Genomic DNA, 19364 nt, shown 5'->3' with positions numbered 1-19364 from the left:
CTAGTGAAAGTTTTTGGCCAAATATTGCAGTTAAGTAAGTGTATTTTGTAAATATGAATGTTCTGCAAACCTTGTAGAAGCCCTGAAACAAGTGGGGTGGCATACGATGGTTGTTGTGTAGTGTGAAAAGGTTCTTGCTCATGGCGCGACCATCCAGTTGAGTCGTGCCGTATAATGTGAGTAGGCTTTAATAGGACCATAACAAGTCATTCAATCATTCATTTCAACTTATTTTTGTGCTTATATCCAATTAAGGTTCAAGCATGCTGTCCTGGGCACACACCTCAGCTATCTGGACTGTCTGTCCAGGACAGTGGGTTAGTTATTAGTGGTTAGTGAGAGAGAAGAGGGTGTGGTGGCCTTACACCTACCCACTGAGTCATTAAAACTCGCTCTGGGTGGGAGACTGTACTGGGTAGTGAACCCTGTACCTACCAGCCTGTAGACCGATGGCCTGCCACGACGCCACCGAGGCCGGTAGTGGTTAGTGAGAGACAAGAGGGTGTGGTGGCCTTACACCTACCCACTGAGTCATTAAAACTCGCTCTGGGTGGGAGCCTGTACCGGGTAGTGAACCCTGTACCTACCAGCCTGTAGACCGATGGCCTGCCACGACGCCACCGAGGCCGGTAGTGGTTAGTGAGAGACAAGAGGGTGTGGTGGCCTTACACCTACCCACTGAGTCATCAAAACTCGCTCTGGGTGGGAGCCTGTACCGGGTAGTGAACCCTGTACCTACCAGCCTGTAGACCGATGGCCTGCCACGACGCCACCGAGGCCGGTAGTGGTTAGTGAGAGACAAGAGGGTGTGGTGGCCTTACACCTACCCACCGAGTCATTGAAACTCGCTCTGGGTGGGAGACTGTACCGGGTAGTGAACCCTGTACCTACCAGCCTGTAGACCGATGGCCTGCCACGACGCCACCGAGGCCGGTAGTGGTTAGTGAGAGACAAGAGGGTGTGGTGGCCTTACACCTACCCACCGAGTCATTAAAACTCGCTCTGGGTGGGAGCCTGTACCGGGTAGTGAACCCTGTACCTACCAGCCTGTAGACCGATGGCCTGCCACGACGCCACCGAGGCCGGTAGTGGTTAGTGAGAGACAAGAAGAGGGTGTGGTGGCCTTACACCTACCCACCGAGTCATTAAAACTCGCTCTGGGTGGGAGCCTGTACTGGGTAGTGAACCATGTACCTACCAGCCTGTAGACCGATGGCCTGCCACGACGCCACCGAGGCCGGTAGTGGTTAGTGAGAGACAAGAGGGTGTGGTGGCCTTACACCTACCCACTGAGTCATTAAAACTCGCTCTAGGTGGGAGCCTGTACCGGGTAGTGAACCCTGTACCTACCAGACGTATGTCTGATGGCTTAACTACGACACCGTGGCTAGTACAACACCTGAGGCAAGTGCCTGACTAGTGAAATATATTCCACCCGTTTTCTCAAATGTCTCACAATGATAGAGCTATTTCACAAAAACATAATTTTTTTAATTACAACTGTATATTGTTTTTAAATACATGGCAATCAGAATATTCTAACATTATTATACAATGTATACAAGCAGGAGCCTGCAGACATTTGCTTTTGTTTAATCTTTTTGGAAGTGGATCCAAACAGATTGTAGTACCAAACTTTATATTACCGCCGCCTACACCTACCGTATATCTAATATATATATACCCCGGTATATTAAACACATAATAAAAATTCTTGAATATGATACTAGTATTTGAAGTTGGCGCCAGGGGATGCATAAATTTGGTATCCTAGCACATGGGGAATAAAATAGCAATGTTTTGTAGGACAATTTTTAGTTGTTTTAAATGTTATTTTTGTTTATACATGTATGTGTGTATGTATGTATGTATGTATGTATGTATACTGGCCTGTATATAGAATGGAACAAAGAGTGAAATAAATAAAGTATGGTTTGTTTAACACCACCACTACAGCATACTGATTTATTAATCATAAAATTTTGTGCGGAACTAGGGTAGTCATAGACGTTACCTGGTATCTCTGAAATGAGCAGCTTAACACCCAATTTGTTTTGATTTACTTTAAAGGGACATTCCCGAGTTTGCTGCATTGTAAGATGTTTCTGACAATTAAAATATTTCTACGATTAAGCTTACATATTAAATATATTTTCTTGTTTAGAATATCAATGTCTGTATATTCAATGTGTTTCTGGTAGTCTTAATATTTGTAAGAAGCCCAAACTGGATTCTGTCTTCAAATAATTTCGTACGTATGAAAAAACAATATTTCAGGAAATAAAATGAAATTTAACCTGGTACAAATATTAGAACGACGAGAAACACGTTTAATATACAGCCACTAATATTTTATGCCAAAAAATATATTTGATATGTAATTACAATCGTAAAAAAGTCTCTGTTAGTCGATAACATCTTAAAAATTACAGCAAACTGAGGAATGTCCCTTTAAGGGCGAGGGGTGGTAGTATTTCTATCTGTGGTGTGTATACCAGTATGTCAGTTGATACACTGCAGGTAGGAGTTGTAGCCATATATTTGGTTTGGTTTGTTTAACGACACCACTGAGCACATTGATTAATTAATCATCGGCTATTGGATGTCAAACATTTAGTAAATCTGACACGTAGCCATCAGTGGAAACCCGCTACATTTAGTAATTCTGACACGTAGTCATCACTGGAAACCCGCTACATTTAGTAATTCTGACACGTAGCCATCAGTGGAAACCCGCTACATTTAGTAATTCTGACACGTAGCCATCAGTGGAAACCCGCTACATTTAGTCATTCTGACACGTAGCCATCAGTGGAAACCCGCTACATTTAGTAATTCTGACACGTAGCCATCAGTGGAAACCCGCTACATTTAGTAATTCTGACACGTAGCCATCAGTGGAAACCCGCTACATTTAGTAATTCTGACACGTAGCCATCAGTGGAAACCCGCTACATTTAGTAATTCTGACACGTAGCCATCAGTGGAAACCCGCTACATTTAGTAATTCTGACACGTAGCCATCAGTGGAAACCCGCTACATTTAGTAATTCTGACACGTAGCCATCAGTGGAAACCCGCTACATTTAGTAATTCTGACACGTAGCCATCAGTGGAAACCCGCTACATTTAGTAATTCTGACACGTAGCCATCAGTGGAAACCCGCTACATTTAGTAATTCTGACACGTAGCCATCAGTGGAAACCCGCTACATTTAGTAATTCTGACACGTAGCCATCAGTGGAAACCCGCTACATTTAGTAATTCTGACACGTAGCCATCAGTGGAAACCCGCTACATTTAGTAATTCTGACACGTAGCCATCAGTGGAAACCACTACATTTAGTAATTCTGACACGTAGCCATCAGTGGAAACCCGATACATTTAGTAATTCTGACACGTAGCCATCAGTGGAAACCCGCTACATTTAGTAATTCTGACACGTAGCCATCAGTGGAAACCACAACATTTAGTAATTCTGACACGTAGCCATCAGTGGAAACCCGCTACATTTAGTAATTCTGACACGTAGCCATCAGTGGAAACCCGCTACATTGTTCCTAATGAAGCAAGGGATCTTTTATATGCACTTTCCCCACAGACAGGAATAGTCACATATTTGTTGTCTGTGGGATTTGATTTGGTGGTAACCACCCATAACTAGTAAATCTAAAGCCAAAGCATGTTTCGGTTGATCTCCAGTACCTTGTCTGGGAATCCTTGTGGACTTTGACTGGGATCCTGATCTATCCCGCCACCAATCCGGAATCCACACCGGAATCTTTGTTTACCATCAGGCTCTAGAACCGGATTTCCTTGACCATCAATATCTGGCTCTTTCTCCAAAACTATTGGAATCTAAAAAAAACAAAAAAACAACAACATTATACTGAATTTATGTTAGACATCCTTTAACAACATCTTGTTTAGTCAGTCTATTGTTTTACTACTAATTATATACAAGTTTTTATTGAAATCATAGCATAATCTTCAGCACATTAAAATATTCAATTGTTTTGCTTACATTTTATTATCATAAGTACATATGTTGTAGTACAAATGTATTTGATAATGAAATAGTAGAATTTGAACCAAGTGTACAAATCGGAATTTTTCCTAATGAATGCAAAACATTATGAAATGTCCCAATAAATGCTCACGTCACCTATATTATTAGGTATATATATTTTTAAAATCAAACTTCTCCCATTTCTCCTAAGAAAAGATAAGAGTCACTTCTACTTTTTCACTTCTAGATTAGGGCCTATGTGGTGAAATGATAACATCAGGAAGTGAAGTATTTTGGCTGATTGCTCTATTTACGAAATATAGCAAAGAAAGTTCAGAAAAAACGTTTATTGTGTTTAACAACACCTCTAGAGCACACTGATTTATTTGTCATCAGCTATTGGATGCAGGGTTTAATTTGTCTCTCGCCAAATCAACCAATGTGAATTAAAGTTGGAATTTGGTGAATACATGTATATATAGAGGATTCGTCACAAGTGTTTTTTTAATATTTAAAATATCAACCAAGTCTAATGACTATGTTAATTGGCATTTGTCAAGGCTCTGCTGAGACAAATACCGATTAACTACACGAGGTTGATATTTACATATTCAAAAACACAAGTAACAAATTCTATTATCCTATAACACTTCTAAAATAACAGTTTAATTAATGTTTTAGTAAATCACAGTACTAAAGTCTCCGCCATCAGTAATATGACGTCATCACGATTAGCACAAATTAGTTTGACGTTGCACATTTTAAATAAAGCTTTCAAAACGTTATGCTCAGGTACACCGGTCTTGTTGGCTTGTAAGCAAATGACCCATCCACAGCAACACATTACCTAGAGACCTTGCAAATTTGCATACCATTATTAACCGTGTTAATACACTAAATTATCACATGGGTTTATGACATGGATAATGGATATCATGGGTAAGTTATATATATTTCATTACTAATTCACCAAAAGGCCAATTTGAAAATTGTACATGACATACCACCATTTTTGATGTTTGGCTAATTGAAACTTCAATTTGGTAATAGATTTTCTTAGCAACTTTGTCAAAGTGCCAACATTTTATTGGTCACAAATCTCCTGTTTACTAATATCTTTCTTTTAATTTCAAGAGTAAACACCACCTTGTACATCACTGAGAGCCCAAACAAGTAAATGCTAAATTAGGTAGAATATCATTAAATAGGTATTTACAAAATATTTACTTGTCAGTTTAATATGAAAGAAATAATTGACGAAAATCATTTTTATTTTATTTCTGACACTACTTTAGTTGCCTTTACCTTTGATTCCTGATTGGCTGGTGTATATTTGATAGGTAACCAGATGAGCCAATTAATTACTGCTGTCCAGATACAAAAATACATAATGGTACTGGTATTGGGTAATAACCTGTCGCCTCTAAAATGGTAATGGACATATTTTATTTCTGTAAATAATTCTGTAAAACTATTGATTAAGTTGACTTTCCCATCTAAAAATCACAGAACTAACCAATCACGTAGTCCCAAAGAAAAGACAGTTATCACTTGGGTATCATGGGTTGTCGTTTTTGCTCCAACATAGCATACCAATAGACCTAATAGTGTACCGCCTTTACAAAAGCGACACTACTTTTTATCAGCTGGCGATATTTTATTACAGCATTCGAAGAAGATGGAAATAACCAAAAAAAATTATCCGACATTAGGGGATCACTTTACAAACATCTTTATTGTTTTTCGTATATCTTGAAATCTTTATTAAAATAATATTAAAACTTTGATCGGTTCAGCAAAACCGGAAATGCCTGTGAATGTCAGACCGACAACATCTTTGGTTCAATTAAAAGACGAGTCTGCTTGTATTTCGTACAAACTTTTTTGTTGGCAAAATAAGGAGTATGTCTTTCCACAAAGTCTACCAACACACAACAATACGGTAACCAAGTTCACCCCCCCTTTTTTTTTAAGGGTGTGGTTCTGCGCAGCCGCCCTCCTTTAATTTTTACCCAGCTAGAACATGTCTAATTTTTCAAAGGCAAAACATAGCGATACTGGATTACGAAATATAAACATTATGTTGGTTTTATAGAACAAATTGTTTTAAAAGGTATTGTATATAACTATGGCTAACCCTAACCGTAAACTAATTCTTATAAGTATTTCTTTAAAATTGTTATGGAGGAAAATAAGGAACTCTTGCCCAATTCTATGACACATCTTACAAATCTTAATCATTATGAGCATGTGTTCATGGTAACCAGTCAATTCGTACCGTAGTCATTTCATACCCAATTTTACCCATTTTGTACCTGTCATTTCGTACCATAGTTATTTGGTCATTTCGTACCGAAATCATTTCGTAGAATCATACCATGTTTGTTTGGTCATTTTGTACCTCAATCATTTATTGTGCAGCTTAGGCAGAATCTGTTGACAGTGGGCTAAGGATGTAGGCCTATATAAGATGTGGGGGGGGGGGGGGGGGGGGGGGGGGGGTCTCGTATCATATAAAATCAGTGCTCTACAAAGCGAGTAAAATACTCGCCATGGTGACTAAAAACATTCCCTAGCATCTAAAAAATAAAATCACATTTGCCAGTTAGCGACAGTCCAATAATCGTACTTTAATCTGTAAACAAAACTGGACATCGCAAAACACTGTGGATCAGTAGCAATTTATCTTCCATAAAACGTGTTTTCTATCGGTAGTTTGTCTGAGACATGTTAATCGGACTATGAATAACGATTTTCCAGTATTTAAGAGTAAACATGGTGACATTAAGGGGGAGGTAATACTCCGTTATGATGTTATCTCTGTTAACTTGACTATCAAGCGTTTGGAAATAATTCGGCCCCAGTTCAGTTTTGGACCAAGTCGGTCCTGTTCCAATTAGAGCCAGGTTTTATTTATGTATTAAAATGAGATTGTTGAGCCACTGTATGTCTTTACTTGTCTGTTTGAAACTCAAATGTTAATTATTTTAAATGTTGACTTGTATATGTGCTATGCTGCACTCCAATTGTCTTGTGCTTATCGTGATAACGAGTCCCTCCACGAAAACGACTTCTCCAGTCGTGAATATCGTTTTATTTACCTCGGAAGTCATGTTCATCAGTGGAGGATGAAAACTTGTTTTTAATTTCATGACTCGACTTTAGATAGCTTTAAAGACACGACTATTTACAAAACAGTATTTATGGATTTACAAGGCAGTATGTGACGAAAATAAATATTATTTAAACCAAAAGCAAGGTAGCCGATTGGTAACTACTAGTAACACGTTGAAGCCTGGTAGATATTATTACAATGTTTTTATTTAACTTTTAATTAGTACTGCAATTTAAAAGCATATCTTAGCAGTGCCATTAAAATAGTAATTTGCTTAAATTCGTTTAATACAATTATTGGGTACGGAATTTGATAATGATAGTTAATAGTCGTTCACTGTTTTAGTGAGACTGAACACAAACAGTAACTGGTAATTACTATTTAAGAACTAGTTACTAGGAATCACCTAGTCACGAGTTCATTCGAAAGCAGTCCTAATAACAATTACGACATTAGTAATGTGCCATAAAATGGCAGATGAATCGATTTAATTACAAGTATATATTAGCTGGCTACTAAATATAAGTGGGTGGCAACTGTTATGATATCTTAATTAGTTAATATAGTCATTTGTGGTTTCGTTCTGTTAGTCACACACACCGGAAGGTGCGCACTTCTTGGGTGGAAGTCAGAAGTCTTAAGTAAACATGTGACACGCATGTCTTTTGTTATTCTGTTTCTGTTGACTTAAAACATGGTGGCAGCGGTAAACGTCACTTAAATTGGTATTATAATAACTCTCTGAACCCCAACTCTCCATGATTACTCGTAATCTGTTTCGAGTACTGTGAAAAGCACAGATACCGCGTCGACGTATGGAAAAGTATACTGCACGAAAAAAAGAAACGGTACCTTCGTCTTGCAAAGATAGATTTTAGTTGAAATGTCCAGCGATTCTGACACTGATAATTCACCTCCTGCTGTACCAATGCCACATATTAAAGCACCTGGTCCACTAATTCTTTTGTCTGATCACGAAAATGTTCAGAAAAAATGGTCTCTATGGAAACAGATGTGGGACAATTATGTTATCGTATCTCGATTGTCTGCGCTTACTGAACAGTATAAAATAGCTCTTTTCCTAGTAACTATTGGTCAAGAGGTACTGGAAATCTATAACGGTTTTGAATATGAGGATGGGGAAGATCGAACACAGCTAGATGTAATCATTCATAAGTTTGACAAGTTCTTTGCGGTAGAGATAAATGAGACTTATGAAAGATACATTTTCAACCAGAGAAACCAGAAAACAGGTGAAACATTTGATGCTTACTATGCTTCTCTAAAATACCTTGCCAAAACTTGCAATTTTGGTGACTTACATGATAGTCTGATCAGAGACCGCATTGTGCTAGGTATACAAGACAATACCACTCGCAAACGTTTGTTACAAGAACGCAAACTTACTCTAAAAACTTGTTCCGACATCTGCAAAAGTGATGAAGCTGCATCTACGCAGATGGGTGTGATTGCGACACCATCTCTATCTGAAGAAATTCACAAACTGCAATCTCGTAGAACAAAACCTGCTCAGAACAAATCCAGATCTGCTGAAACTCGCTTCTCTTCTTCGGAGAATAAGAAACTCTGCAAATTCTGTGGGAAGAGACATGTTTTTCAAAAGAAACTATGTCCTGCATGGGGAAAATCTTGTTCCAAATGCAAGCAAATGAACCACTTTGCTGTTAAGTGTCCTCACACGAAAGTACATCGACGAGTGCTCTAACACTGTCGAATCTGATTGTGAGCTGATCCAGTCAGTGGGCGACTCCCAAAAGACTGTCTTTGCGAAAATGGAAATTGCTGGAAAACCTGTAAAATTTCAGATAGATAGTGGATCCTCAGTTAATATACTGCCAAAGAAGTTCGTGAAAAACACTAAGTTAAGGCAGACCGAAATGACTCTGAAAATGTGGAACAAGTTGAACCTGAACCCTCTTGGCACTTGCAGGACAATTCTGAAAAATCCAGCAAATGGCGAAAGCTATTCTGTCTCGTTCGTAATCGTAAAACAAGACCTAGAGCCAATTCTTGGTAAGTGTGCTTCAGAACAGATGGATCTGATTCATATAAACTATGATAACTTCCTGGTGGCCTCTGTGGATGACATAAAGAAATATGATGAAGTGTTTAGCAACGAAATTGGTGACCTACCTGGGACTGTCCATCTACAAGTGGATGAAAATGTTACACCAATAGTTCTTCCTGCTAGACGTCTTCCTGTACACCTTAAGGACAAGGTAAAGAAAGAACTTGACAGAATGGTCGAGCTCAAGGTCTTGGAAACTGTAGATGAGCCTTCTGCTTGGGTAAGCCAGATGGTGGTGACAACTAAGAAGTCGGGTGAATCTCGCATCTGCATTGACCCAAAGGCACTGAATTCTGCACTGAAAAGAGAGCACTATCTCATGCCTACTCTCGATGATGTGTTACCTAATTTGACTCAAGCAAGGATTTTTTCAAAATTGGATCTCCGTCATGGTTACTGGCACCTGAGACTTGATGATGAATCATCCAAGTTGACTTGTTTTCAAACACCATTTGGTCGATACAAGTGGCTGCGGTTGCCATTTGGTCTTTCAGTTAGTGGTGAAATCTTCCAAAAGAGACTGCACCAAGCTCTCAGTAACCTTGAAAATATCATATGTGTAACTGATGATGTCATTGTGTATGGCGTTGGAAGCAACGACAAAGAAGCCGCTGCAGATCATGATGATAAACTTTACAAGTTGCTCGATCGTTGTCTTACTCTAGGAATCAAGCTGAACAAATCAAAATGCAAATTCCGCATGAAACAGATCTCTTTCCTGGGACATATCATCAGCAGTGAAGGTTTGCAGGCTGATCCAGAAAAGGTAAAGGCAGAAGTCGAAATGCCGAGACCAAAGGATGCTGCTGCTGTCCAACGTTTAAACGGAACTGTAGCCTATCTCTCTAAGTTCCTGCCTCACCTCTCTGAAATTATGGAACCATTGCGACAACTAACGCATAAGGATCCAAAGACTGATAAACTGGTGAACTTTGTGTGGACAGACGAACATGAAAAAGCCTTTCTAAATATCAAAAAGGTTGTATCCAATGTGCCAGTATTGGTGTACTATGATCCGAAAGAAGATTTGGAAATCCAATGTGATGCTTCTGACAAGGGCATTACTCCAAAAAGGACACCCAGTAGCGTACATGAGTAAAGCTCTCAGTGATGCTGAAACACGGTATGCTATAATAGAGAAGGAAATGCTAGCAATTGTCACATCACTTGAACGTTTCCATCAGTACACATTTGGACGACCTGTCAGTTGTGTCTGACCACAAACCACTTCAGAATATTCCCAGCAAACCACTAAACAGAGCCCCGAGAAAACTGCAGAGAATGATTCTTCGTACTCAGGCTTACAACATAACTGTAAAATACACGCCAGGCAAAGAAATATATGTAGCCGATATGCTGAGCAGAGCTTATCTTCCTGAGACTGACAATACTGTTCATGAAGAATCTGTCAACATGGCTAGTTTCTTACCAATTCGAAAGGAACGACTGGAACAGATTCGCCAAGAAACTCAAAAAGATGAGACTATGTCGATGTTATGCACTGCAATCATAAATGGCTGGCCTGAAACCAGAGATAAGGTTCCAGAACAACTGTTACCGTACTACAGTTTCAGAGATGAGATGACTATCCAGGATGGTTTTGTGTTTAAAGGAGAAACATTAGTCCTTCCTAAAAGTCTTCGAAGTGAGATGAAAAAGTCTGTACATGATAACTCTCATCTTGGTGAAGAAAGTTGTTTGCAGTGTGCACGTGAATGTTTGTTTTGGCCAGGAATGAGTGCTGAGATCAAACACTATGTATCGGCATGTGAAACCTGTCGCTCATTTGAGACGTGTCAACAAAAGGAAACTCTAATGCCTCACGAAGTACCAACTCGCCCATGGGAAAAAGTTGGCATTGATCTCTTCACTTTCAAGGGACATTGTAGACTACTACAGTAACTTCATTGAAGTTGATCATCTTGAGAATACTGATACTAAAATGGTAATCAGAAAACTGAAACTTCAGTTTGCCAGACATGGACTGCCTAGTCAACTTGTGAGTGACAATGGACCACAACTTGTGTCTGATGAGTTCTGCAAATTTGCCAAGAAATGGGATTTCGAGCACTATACTTCGAGTCCGCATAATCCACGAGCAAATGGGATGGCAGAATCAGCTGTGAAAACCATCAAGAGAATCATGAAAAAGGCCATAAAATCACACTCTGATCCATACCTTGGTCTACTGAATCACAGAAATACCCCAACTCAGTCTACTAACAGAAGTCCAGCTCAGAAACTCATGAACCGTAGAACGCGAACTCTTCTGCCTATGAACAAAACACTTCTCAAACCAAGTGTTGTTGATCCTGTCTCAGAACGAAACAAACTACAGAACAGCAAAGAGAAACAAATGCATTATTACAACAGAAACGCCAAAGACCTAAAACCTCTTCGTGAAGGTGATTCTGTTCGTAAGCAGCCTGTGACGGAACATGCTCTTAATTTTGTTTTCGCCTGTGGCGATATTAATTGTTTTAGAGGGCCGTGTGCAGTCCAATATGCACTTAAGCCCAGGTGGCCAGTAGTTATGTAATAGCTCCGCGAGTGCGGTTTTTACAACTGTAATTTGGCGACTAGGTGTCATTAAGTCTGACGATCTGAGAAAAATATGCCGTCTTGGTCGCTGTGGAAATTCACTTGATACGTGAGGTACCGCCTTGTACCCCCAGGCAATACTGGGATTTTTTAATAAATAGCTAGGGTTTTAGAGATATCGGGGAGAAACATATTGGAAGGCGTCCAGGGGGAACGTTAGTCCGTCCGGACTGGTAATTATATATTTTCTGCTCTGTGTATAACCTTGATGTGATTGATGTGACTTTAAATATTTTAATACTGTATTATACCAATATTATTTAGACGGTGCTGCCGGTCATCTGACGCAGTATACTGTAGGCTCACCGTTCTGATATATATATATATATATATAGCTTATCTAGTCATCCTAGAGGACCTAGGTAAACTGTAGGTTATTGTCTTTATTGTGATAGGTACCAATATTAAGTCTGTATTACAAGGTTATTGAATGAGTAGTTAGGGTTAATTAAAAATTAACCAGTTAGGAATAGAGTTGTAATTCCTTTATTAATTAAGTTCTCCTGGAAGCGTTTCTCAATTATTACACGTGTGGGTGTTGTGTCACGGTGAAGTGATTAGCATATTGTGTAAACTAGACACCTAGAGATTAACTAATTAAGTGATCAATTCTGGTTGTTATTATTTGTTGTTGTTAATTAACTACTGCGGCAGTACATTTGTCAGCGTAGGTTAATACAGATTCCAAAGTGTATTGTGTTTTTGTTGTGTTTTCTAGTGAACTAAACGTGCTATAATAATATATACTTTATATAAGATCTTATCTCTGATCATACCTAGACGAGCCAGCGGGTATAACTGCCTGTTACAGAGAGATCTAATACAGTTAGGAGAGATATTTGGACAATCGTGTTTCATTCAGTTACGGGTATTATAGGATCCCCGTGACAGGAGTAAATATTGGGGGCGCTCGTCCCGGATCTGAAACGGGACATGTATATTTAAAAAAGTATTGTTTGTAAATGGGGGCTTTATAAATTATTTTTACAAATAACTAGAAGTAGCAACATTGTTCACTACAAAATTAATTAATAATAAGTGCGTCATATCTAAACATGGATAAGAATTTGCTGGATAGGCCTACGCTCAGTGTAGTGGAGATTAAGCGAGCACGTAAGGCCGAGTTAGTTGAAATCGCGGGTGAGCGAGAAATTGATTTAACATCAGCTGAAACCTTAGGAGATATAAGGACAATTATTATCCAGGAAGTTTTTGGTGATAGTCCTGTTATGGAAGACAGTGAGATTGTTCCAGAGATAGAGATAAATGAGTTAAGTGTGGAACAACAATTAGCTTTTAAAAAACTTGAGTACGAAAGAGAAGAACGTGCATTAGATAGAGAGAGAGATAGAGAAGATAGAGAGAGGGATAGAGAGAGAGAAACAGAAGAGAGGGATAGAGAAGATAGAGAGAGGGATAGAGAGAGAGATAGAGGAGAGAGAGAGAGAGAGAGAGAGAGAGAGAGAGAGAGAGAGAGAGAGAGAGAGAGAGAGAGAGAGAGAGAGAGAGAAGAGAGAGATAGGGATAGAGAATTCCAGTTAGCAAAATTAAAAGTGGAACATGAGTTAAAGTTGAATACTGAAGAAGTTAGACGGGAAGCCGGAAATGGTTTTAACATGTCGGAGGCTTATAGATCAGTGCCTGTATTTGATGACCAGGAGGTAGATATGTTCTTCCAACTTTTTGAACGGGCCGCTAAGCAGCTAAATTGGCCGCAGTCTAAGTGGACATTGTTAGCCGTGTCTAAGTTTAAGGGGAAGGCTACTGTAGCTTATAATTCAATGAGTGATGAGCGAGCAAGTCAGTACGACCTAGTTAAGGCTGCAGCGTTGAGGGTGTATGAATTACGACCTGAGGATTATCGTTTACGGTATAGCGAGTTGGGAAAAACGCAGGGTCAGTCTTATAGTGAGTTTGTGGCTAAGAAGGCAGGGATGTTTGATAAATGGGTGGTGTCTCATCAGGTAGAGTCATATACCGAGTTACGGGACTTGTTGATCTTACAGGACATTAAAAATGGATTACCAGTTAGCTTACGTATTCATTTAGAGGATCGTGATGTCAAAAGGATAGAGGAGGCAGGCATAGTAGCAGATGATTACGTGTTAATACACAAAGCTCAGGCAGTACAGGGTAGCTCTTTACAACAGGGTGATAAGAAGAAATTTCAGCCAGGTTTTTCCCAGGAAAGTAACTATCGGGGAGAGTCTTCTAGTTGGTCAGCTAGTCAGGCAAGGAATGCACCTGGTGGGCAAAGTAAGGATAAACCTGCATTATCAGCCAATGCACGAACTTTTCGTCCACATTGCAGTTACTGTAAAAAGGATAATCATCTTGTCGGGGACTGTTTTAAAAGGAAACGCGATAATGCGCAAGTGGTCGGTTTAGTGAGGTCAGCTCCGTTAGCGAGAGAGTTAATGGTTAGTCCCATGGCAGAGAAAGTAAACCCGTATGTGTCCACTGGTATGGTTTGTGATGTGAAACAAGAATTGAGTCCTAAGGCAATATCAATCTATAGAGATACCAGGTGTAGTCAGTCGCTGATAACGCAAGAGTGTTTAGCTAATATTGAGAATTCAGATACAGGACGTAGTTTGGCTTTAACCTCGATTACTGGAGAAAATATGGTTGTCTGGTTACATAACGTTTTCTTGTGTTCGAAGTTTGTGACGGGACCAGTCATTATGGGTGTTGTGAAGGACTTGCCTTTTGAAAACATAGGAGTTTTGTTGGGTAATGATTTGACTAGTCAATGTTGTCAGCCGCAATGTGACCAATTGTTAATTGAAGACAGCCCTTTACCCATAGAAGAGTGTGAGGTTGATGAGACTAGATATCCTGCGTGTGTAATGACTAGGGCTATGGCCAGTAGGTTAGCACGAGACCCAGAGGATATTTGTGATTTATCTGATACGTGTGTGAGCCATGAAATTGGAGTGGATGAGGTTATCAGTAAAATGGTAGATAAGTCAACTGAGGAATTAAATGTGGTGGAACCTGTTGATCTCCCGCAGAGGGGAAATGAACCAGTTGTGTTTGATAGGGGGGACTTACCTTGTAATAGACAAGAGTTAATCCTAGAGCAGGAGGCTGATCCAAGTTTGTTGGCAGCTCGCACTACATTGTTAACTGAGGGTGAGATGGAGGATCAGATGTCAGGGTATTATATGGACAAGGGACTATTAATGAATAAGAGTGTGGAAAAGGTTGTGCCTGATAGTGAGGAATGTGTGACAAGATGTAGAATTGTGGTGCCCTCTAAGTACCGTCCGTCATTGTTATTGTTAGCACATGAGGACGTGTTTGCTGGCCACTTAGGGCGGAATAAAACTCATAGTAAACTTGCCTCAGAGTTTTATTGGAAGGGAATGTTTGCAGATGTCAGTAAGCATTGTATGTCATGTCATGTGTGTCAGGTTGTGGGCAAACCAAATCAGCTGGGGAAGCTTTTTCAAAAGTGTTGATAGATGTCGTGGGGCCATTACCGAAAACGCGTTCAGGCAACCAATTCTTGTTGACAATTATGTGCTTAACTACGCGTTTTCCAGAGGCGATTCCCTTAAGGAAGGTTACTGCGTCTGTTGTAGCTAGTGCGCTGCTTAAGTACTTCACGTACACGGGTTTACCAGGTGAAATTCAAAGCGACCAGGGTACTAACTTTATGAGCAAGTTAATCCAGCAAGTACTGTCTATGTTAGATATACGACAGATTCGTTCTGCTGCATTCCACCCTGAGAGCCAGGGCGCCATAGAACGTTTCCACCAGAGCATGAAAAGTATGCTCCCCTGCCATTGTTTCGACAATGGTACTGACTGGGACCAGTCAATTCCTTTCGTGTTGTTCGCAGCACGGGATGCTAAGCAAGAATCCTTAGGATTCACCCCATTTGAGTTGGTCTATGGGCATTCAGCCCGAGGCCCTCTCAAATTGGTGAAAGATAGTTGGTTAGACAAGGATAATGCCAAAAACCTGCTGATTTATGTAGGGAGAGTTAGAGATAGGTTGTGGCAGGCGACCGAACTGGCTAGGAAGCATCTGAGCTATGCTCAGAGCAAAATAAAATCAGTGTTTGATAGGAAGGCTAAGAGTCGGGAATTTAAACCAGGGGATAAAGTGCTGCTGTACCTTCCCATTAAACGGGGTTCATTACAGGACAGGTATTTCGGTCCCTATGTTGTGCACAAACGGGTTAATGAGACAGGGTATGTGATAAACACTCCTGATAGGGTTAGGAAAAGTAGGTATTGTCACATCAATTTGCTAAAAGGTTATTTTGACAGACTGCCGATAGTTCGAGTGTTGGCTGTCCAAACTGAGAGTCACTCAACTTCTTGTGATGTCAAGACTGCAGAGATCAAGTTAACCAACAGCCAGATTCTAGCAGACTTGAGTTCTTATCTACAGCACCTTGACAGCACCCAGCGAGCAAAGTTGACCACGTTGATACAAGACAATGTTTCCATTTGTCAGGACTTTCCAACGGTTACCAATACCTTAATCCAGGATGTGCGCTTGGAACCCAATGCTACACTGATTCGACAGCATGCCTATCGGATAAATCCTGTAAAATGTGCGGCACTAAAAAAGGAGATAGATTACATGTTGGAACATGACATTATGGAACCATCAAACAGTCAGTGGGCATCACCCGTTATTCTGATTCAAAAGGGAGATAACAGTTTCCGGGTGTGCGCTGACCTATGTCGTGTGAATCAACTCATCAAGGCAGATGCCTACCCTCTACCCCGCCTTGACGATTGCATCGACCGAGTTAGACACGCGCAATACATCACCAAATTGGACCTACTGAAGGGTTTTTATGCCATTCCGTTAACAGAGGAAGCTACGGACATTCTGGCGATCATCACACCTGACGGCCTCTTCCAATTCCGAGTGATGCCGTTTGGTTTGAAGACTGCCCCTGCTGCCTTTCAAAGGATGATGAACCAGGTGTTATCAGACCTAGAAAATGTCAGTGTATATCTGGACGATGTGGTGTTAGCCACTGACACTTGGGATGAACATTTAACCGGGTTGCAACAAATATTCAGTCGCCTACAGAAAGCTAACTTGACTGTGAACCTGGGCAAATGTGAATTCGTGAAAGCTTCAGTGACCTACTTAGGTCATACTGTCGGACATGGTTGCGTCGCCCCACTGCAGGCCAAGACACTAAGCATCAGCCAGTACCCTGCACCGACCAACTGTCGTGAAGTTCGCCGGTTCCTTGGTATGGCCGGTTATTATCGTCGTTTCTGTGCTAAATTTGCGACGGTAAACTGTAGGTTATTGTCTTTATTGTGATAGGTACCAGTATTAAGTCTGTATTACAAGGTTATTGAATGAGTAGTTAGGGTTAATTAAAAATTAACCAGTTAGGAATAGAGTTGTAATTACTTTATTACTGTAATTAAGTTCCCCTGGCAGCGTTTCTCAATTATCACACGTTATTGAACGAGTAGTAAGGGTTAATTAAAAATTAACCAGTTAGGAATAGAGTTGTAATTCCTTTGTTAATTAAGTTCTCCTGGAAGCGTTTCTCAATTATTACACGTGTGGGTGTTGTGTCACGGTGAAGTGATTAGCATATTGTGTAAACTAGACACCTAGAGATTAACTAATTAAGTGATTAGTTCTGGGTTGTTATTATTTGTTGTTAATTAACTACTTAGGCAGTACATTTGTCAGCGTAGGTTAATACAGATTCCAAAGTGTATTGTGTTTTTGTTGTGTTTTCTAGTGAACTAAACGTGCTATAATAATATATACTTTATATAAGATCTTATCTCTGATCATACCTAGACGAGCCAGCGGGTATAACTGCCTGTTACAGAGAGATCTAATAGATATACAGTTAGGAGAGATATTTGGACAATCGTGTTTCATTCAGTTACGGGTATTATAGGATCCCCGTGACACAGCCTTTTGAACTGGGATCCGATAAGGAATGGGCAAAAGGTACTGTAGTCAAGCGACTGGACCACCGGTCTTACGAAATACAGTCTGGAAATAATTTATACAGAAGAAACAGGGTCCATATCAAAAAGACGGTGATGCCAGAAATGACAAGTTCAAAACAAAGCACAGTTGATGAAAAGGAAACCAAACAGCTAGATTCAGACATGATTCCAGATTCTACAAAAATTACAAAAGCTGGGAGCCCAGTTAAAGCCAAGCCAAGGGTTCCGCCAATTCACAACTCTCAGACCCCTCAAAAGCCGCGTTATGGTCGCGTGATCAAACCTGTCCAAAGACCTGATTTTGTGAAATGAACTACTTATTAATAATCACAGCACTGATAAACACTTACATTAACACTTAAGTGAATAATTGGACATTAATTAACCAAACAAGTGGTAGAATTTCTTTAGTTGCTATATAACTAACTTTCTATTTCAGTAAAACAAGAACTGTGTGTTTTGGATTTTTAATTATGACTTTGATAACACTGGGGTGTTCTAGTTTATTTGCAAGAAAAAGGGATGTTATGATATCTTAATTAGTTAATATAGTCATTTGTGGTTTCGTTCTGTTAGTCACACACACCGGAAGGTGCGCACTTCTTGGGTGGAAGTCAGAAGTCTTAAGTAAACATGTGACAAGCATGTCTTTTGTTATTCTGTTTCTGTTGACTTAAAACAGCAATTAAAATATTATACTTTCAGTGTTCTTGCTGCTCCATTTAAGCGGGGCGCCCTGCCCCGCTATTCCATTTTGCCGCCCTCCTTTCACGTTCCCCGCCCTCCTTTATTTTTGAGCACCCGTCTTTATTTTCCAGCACCTATCTCCGCTATTTCCAAATGCACTTTTTTCCACACAAAAAAGAACGATCAGTCTGCACACTGGACATCAAAGAAAACAAGCCGCGTTGTGTACGAAAAAGCAATTTACGACAGATATCGTAACGTAATTTAACAGTATTTTTAACAGCCTCTATTTTGTCCAATATCTGTATCCATTTGTATGTTTGATAGACACAATAAAAGTTATATTTTATGTAAGCAATGAAAACATTTTATTTATTACGGATTCGGCAATCTCCGATTGAAAAACCCCTCTTATTTGGCGACAAATTTGTCTCGTGATCAGAACGGTCATTCTGTATTTTGTTTCCACTAACTATCGTTTGATATTTTGACCTCAGTTGCAGATATAATTGGATGAAACTGATGATTTTTACTTTCTGTTATAATGTTTATTCAGCAGTTCTTTATAAAATATTGTAAACTTTTCATTTTGAGGGGATATGAACGCTTATAAAAACAACGGAAGTGGTAGAGTTTATCATTAAAATCATTTATCTTGAGTGCCAAATAATATATACAAAAACGAAACTACTTTTTATCAGCTGGCGATAATATTTTATCACAGCGATCGATTCATTCGATGAAGATGGAAATAGCAAAACTGTATCTGACATTAGGAGATCACTTTACAAAGATCTTTATTGTTTTTCGTATATCTTGAATTTTTTATTAAAAATAATAATAATAAAACTTTGATCGGTCCAGCAAACCCGGAACTGCCCGTGAATGTCAGACCGATAT

General features: G+C 39.7%; 1 protein-coding gene across 1 annotated transcript in view; it reads right to left on the bottom strand.

Moving 5' to 3' along the window:
• Positions 1-19364, bottom strand: part of LOC121375081 (tax1-binding protein 3 homolog) — a 31788-nt gene that overhangs the window by 11484 nt on the left and 940 nt on the right. Inside the window, exon 2 of the mRNA XM_041502311.1 lies at positions 3708-3860. Within this exon, the coding sequence (XP_041358245.1) occupies positions 3708-3860 (153 nt within the window). The remainder of the gene's footprint in view (positions 1-3707; positions 3861-19364) is intronic.

Source organism: Gigantopelta aegis, chromosome 6 (genome assembly GCF_016097555.1).
Source record: "Gigantopelta aegis isolate Gae_Host chromosome 6, Gae_host_genome, whole genome shotgun sequence".
Lineage (NCBI taxonomy): Eukaryota > Metazoa > Mollusca > Gastropoda > Neomphalida > Peltospiridae > Gigantopelta > Gigantopelta aegis.
This window is presented reverse-complemented; position numbering and strand designations above follow the sequence as displayed.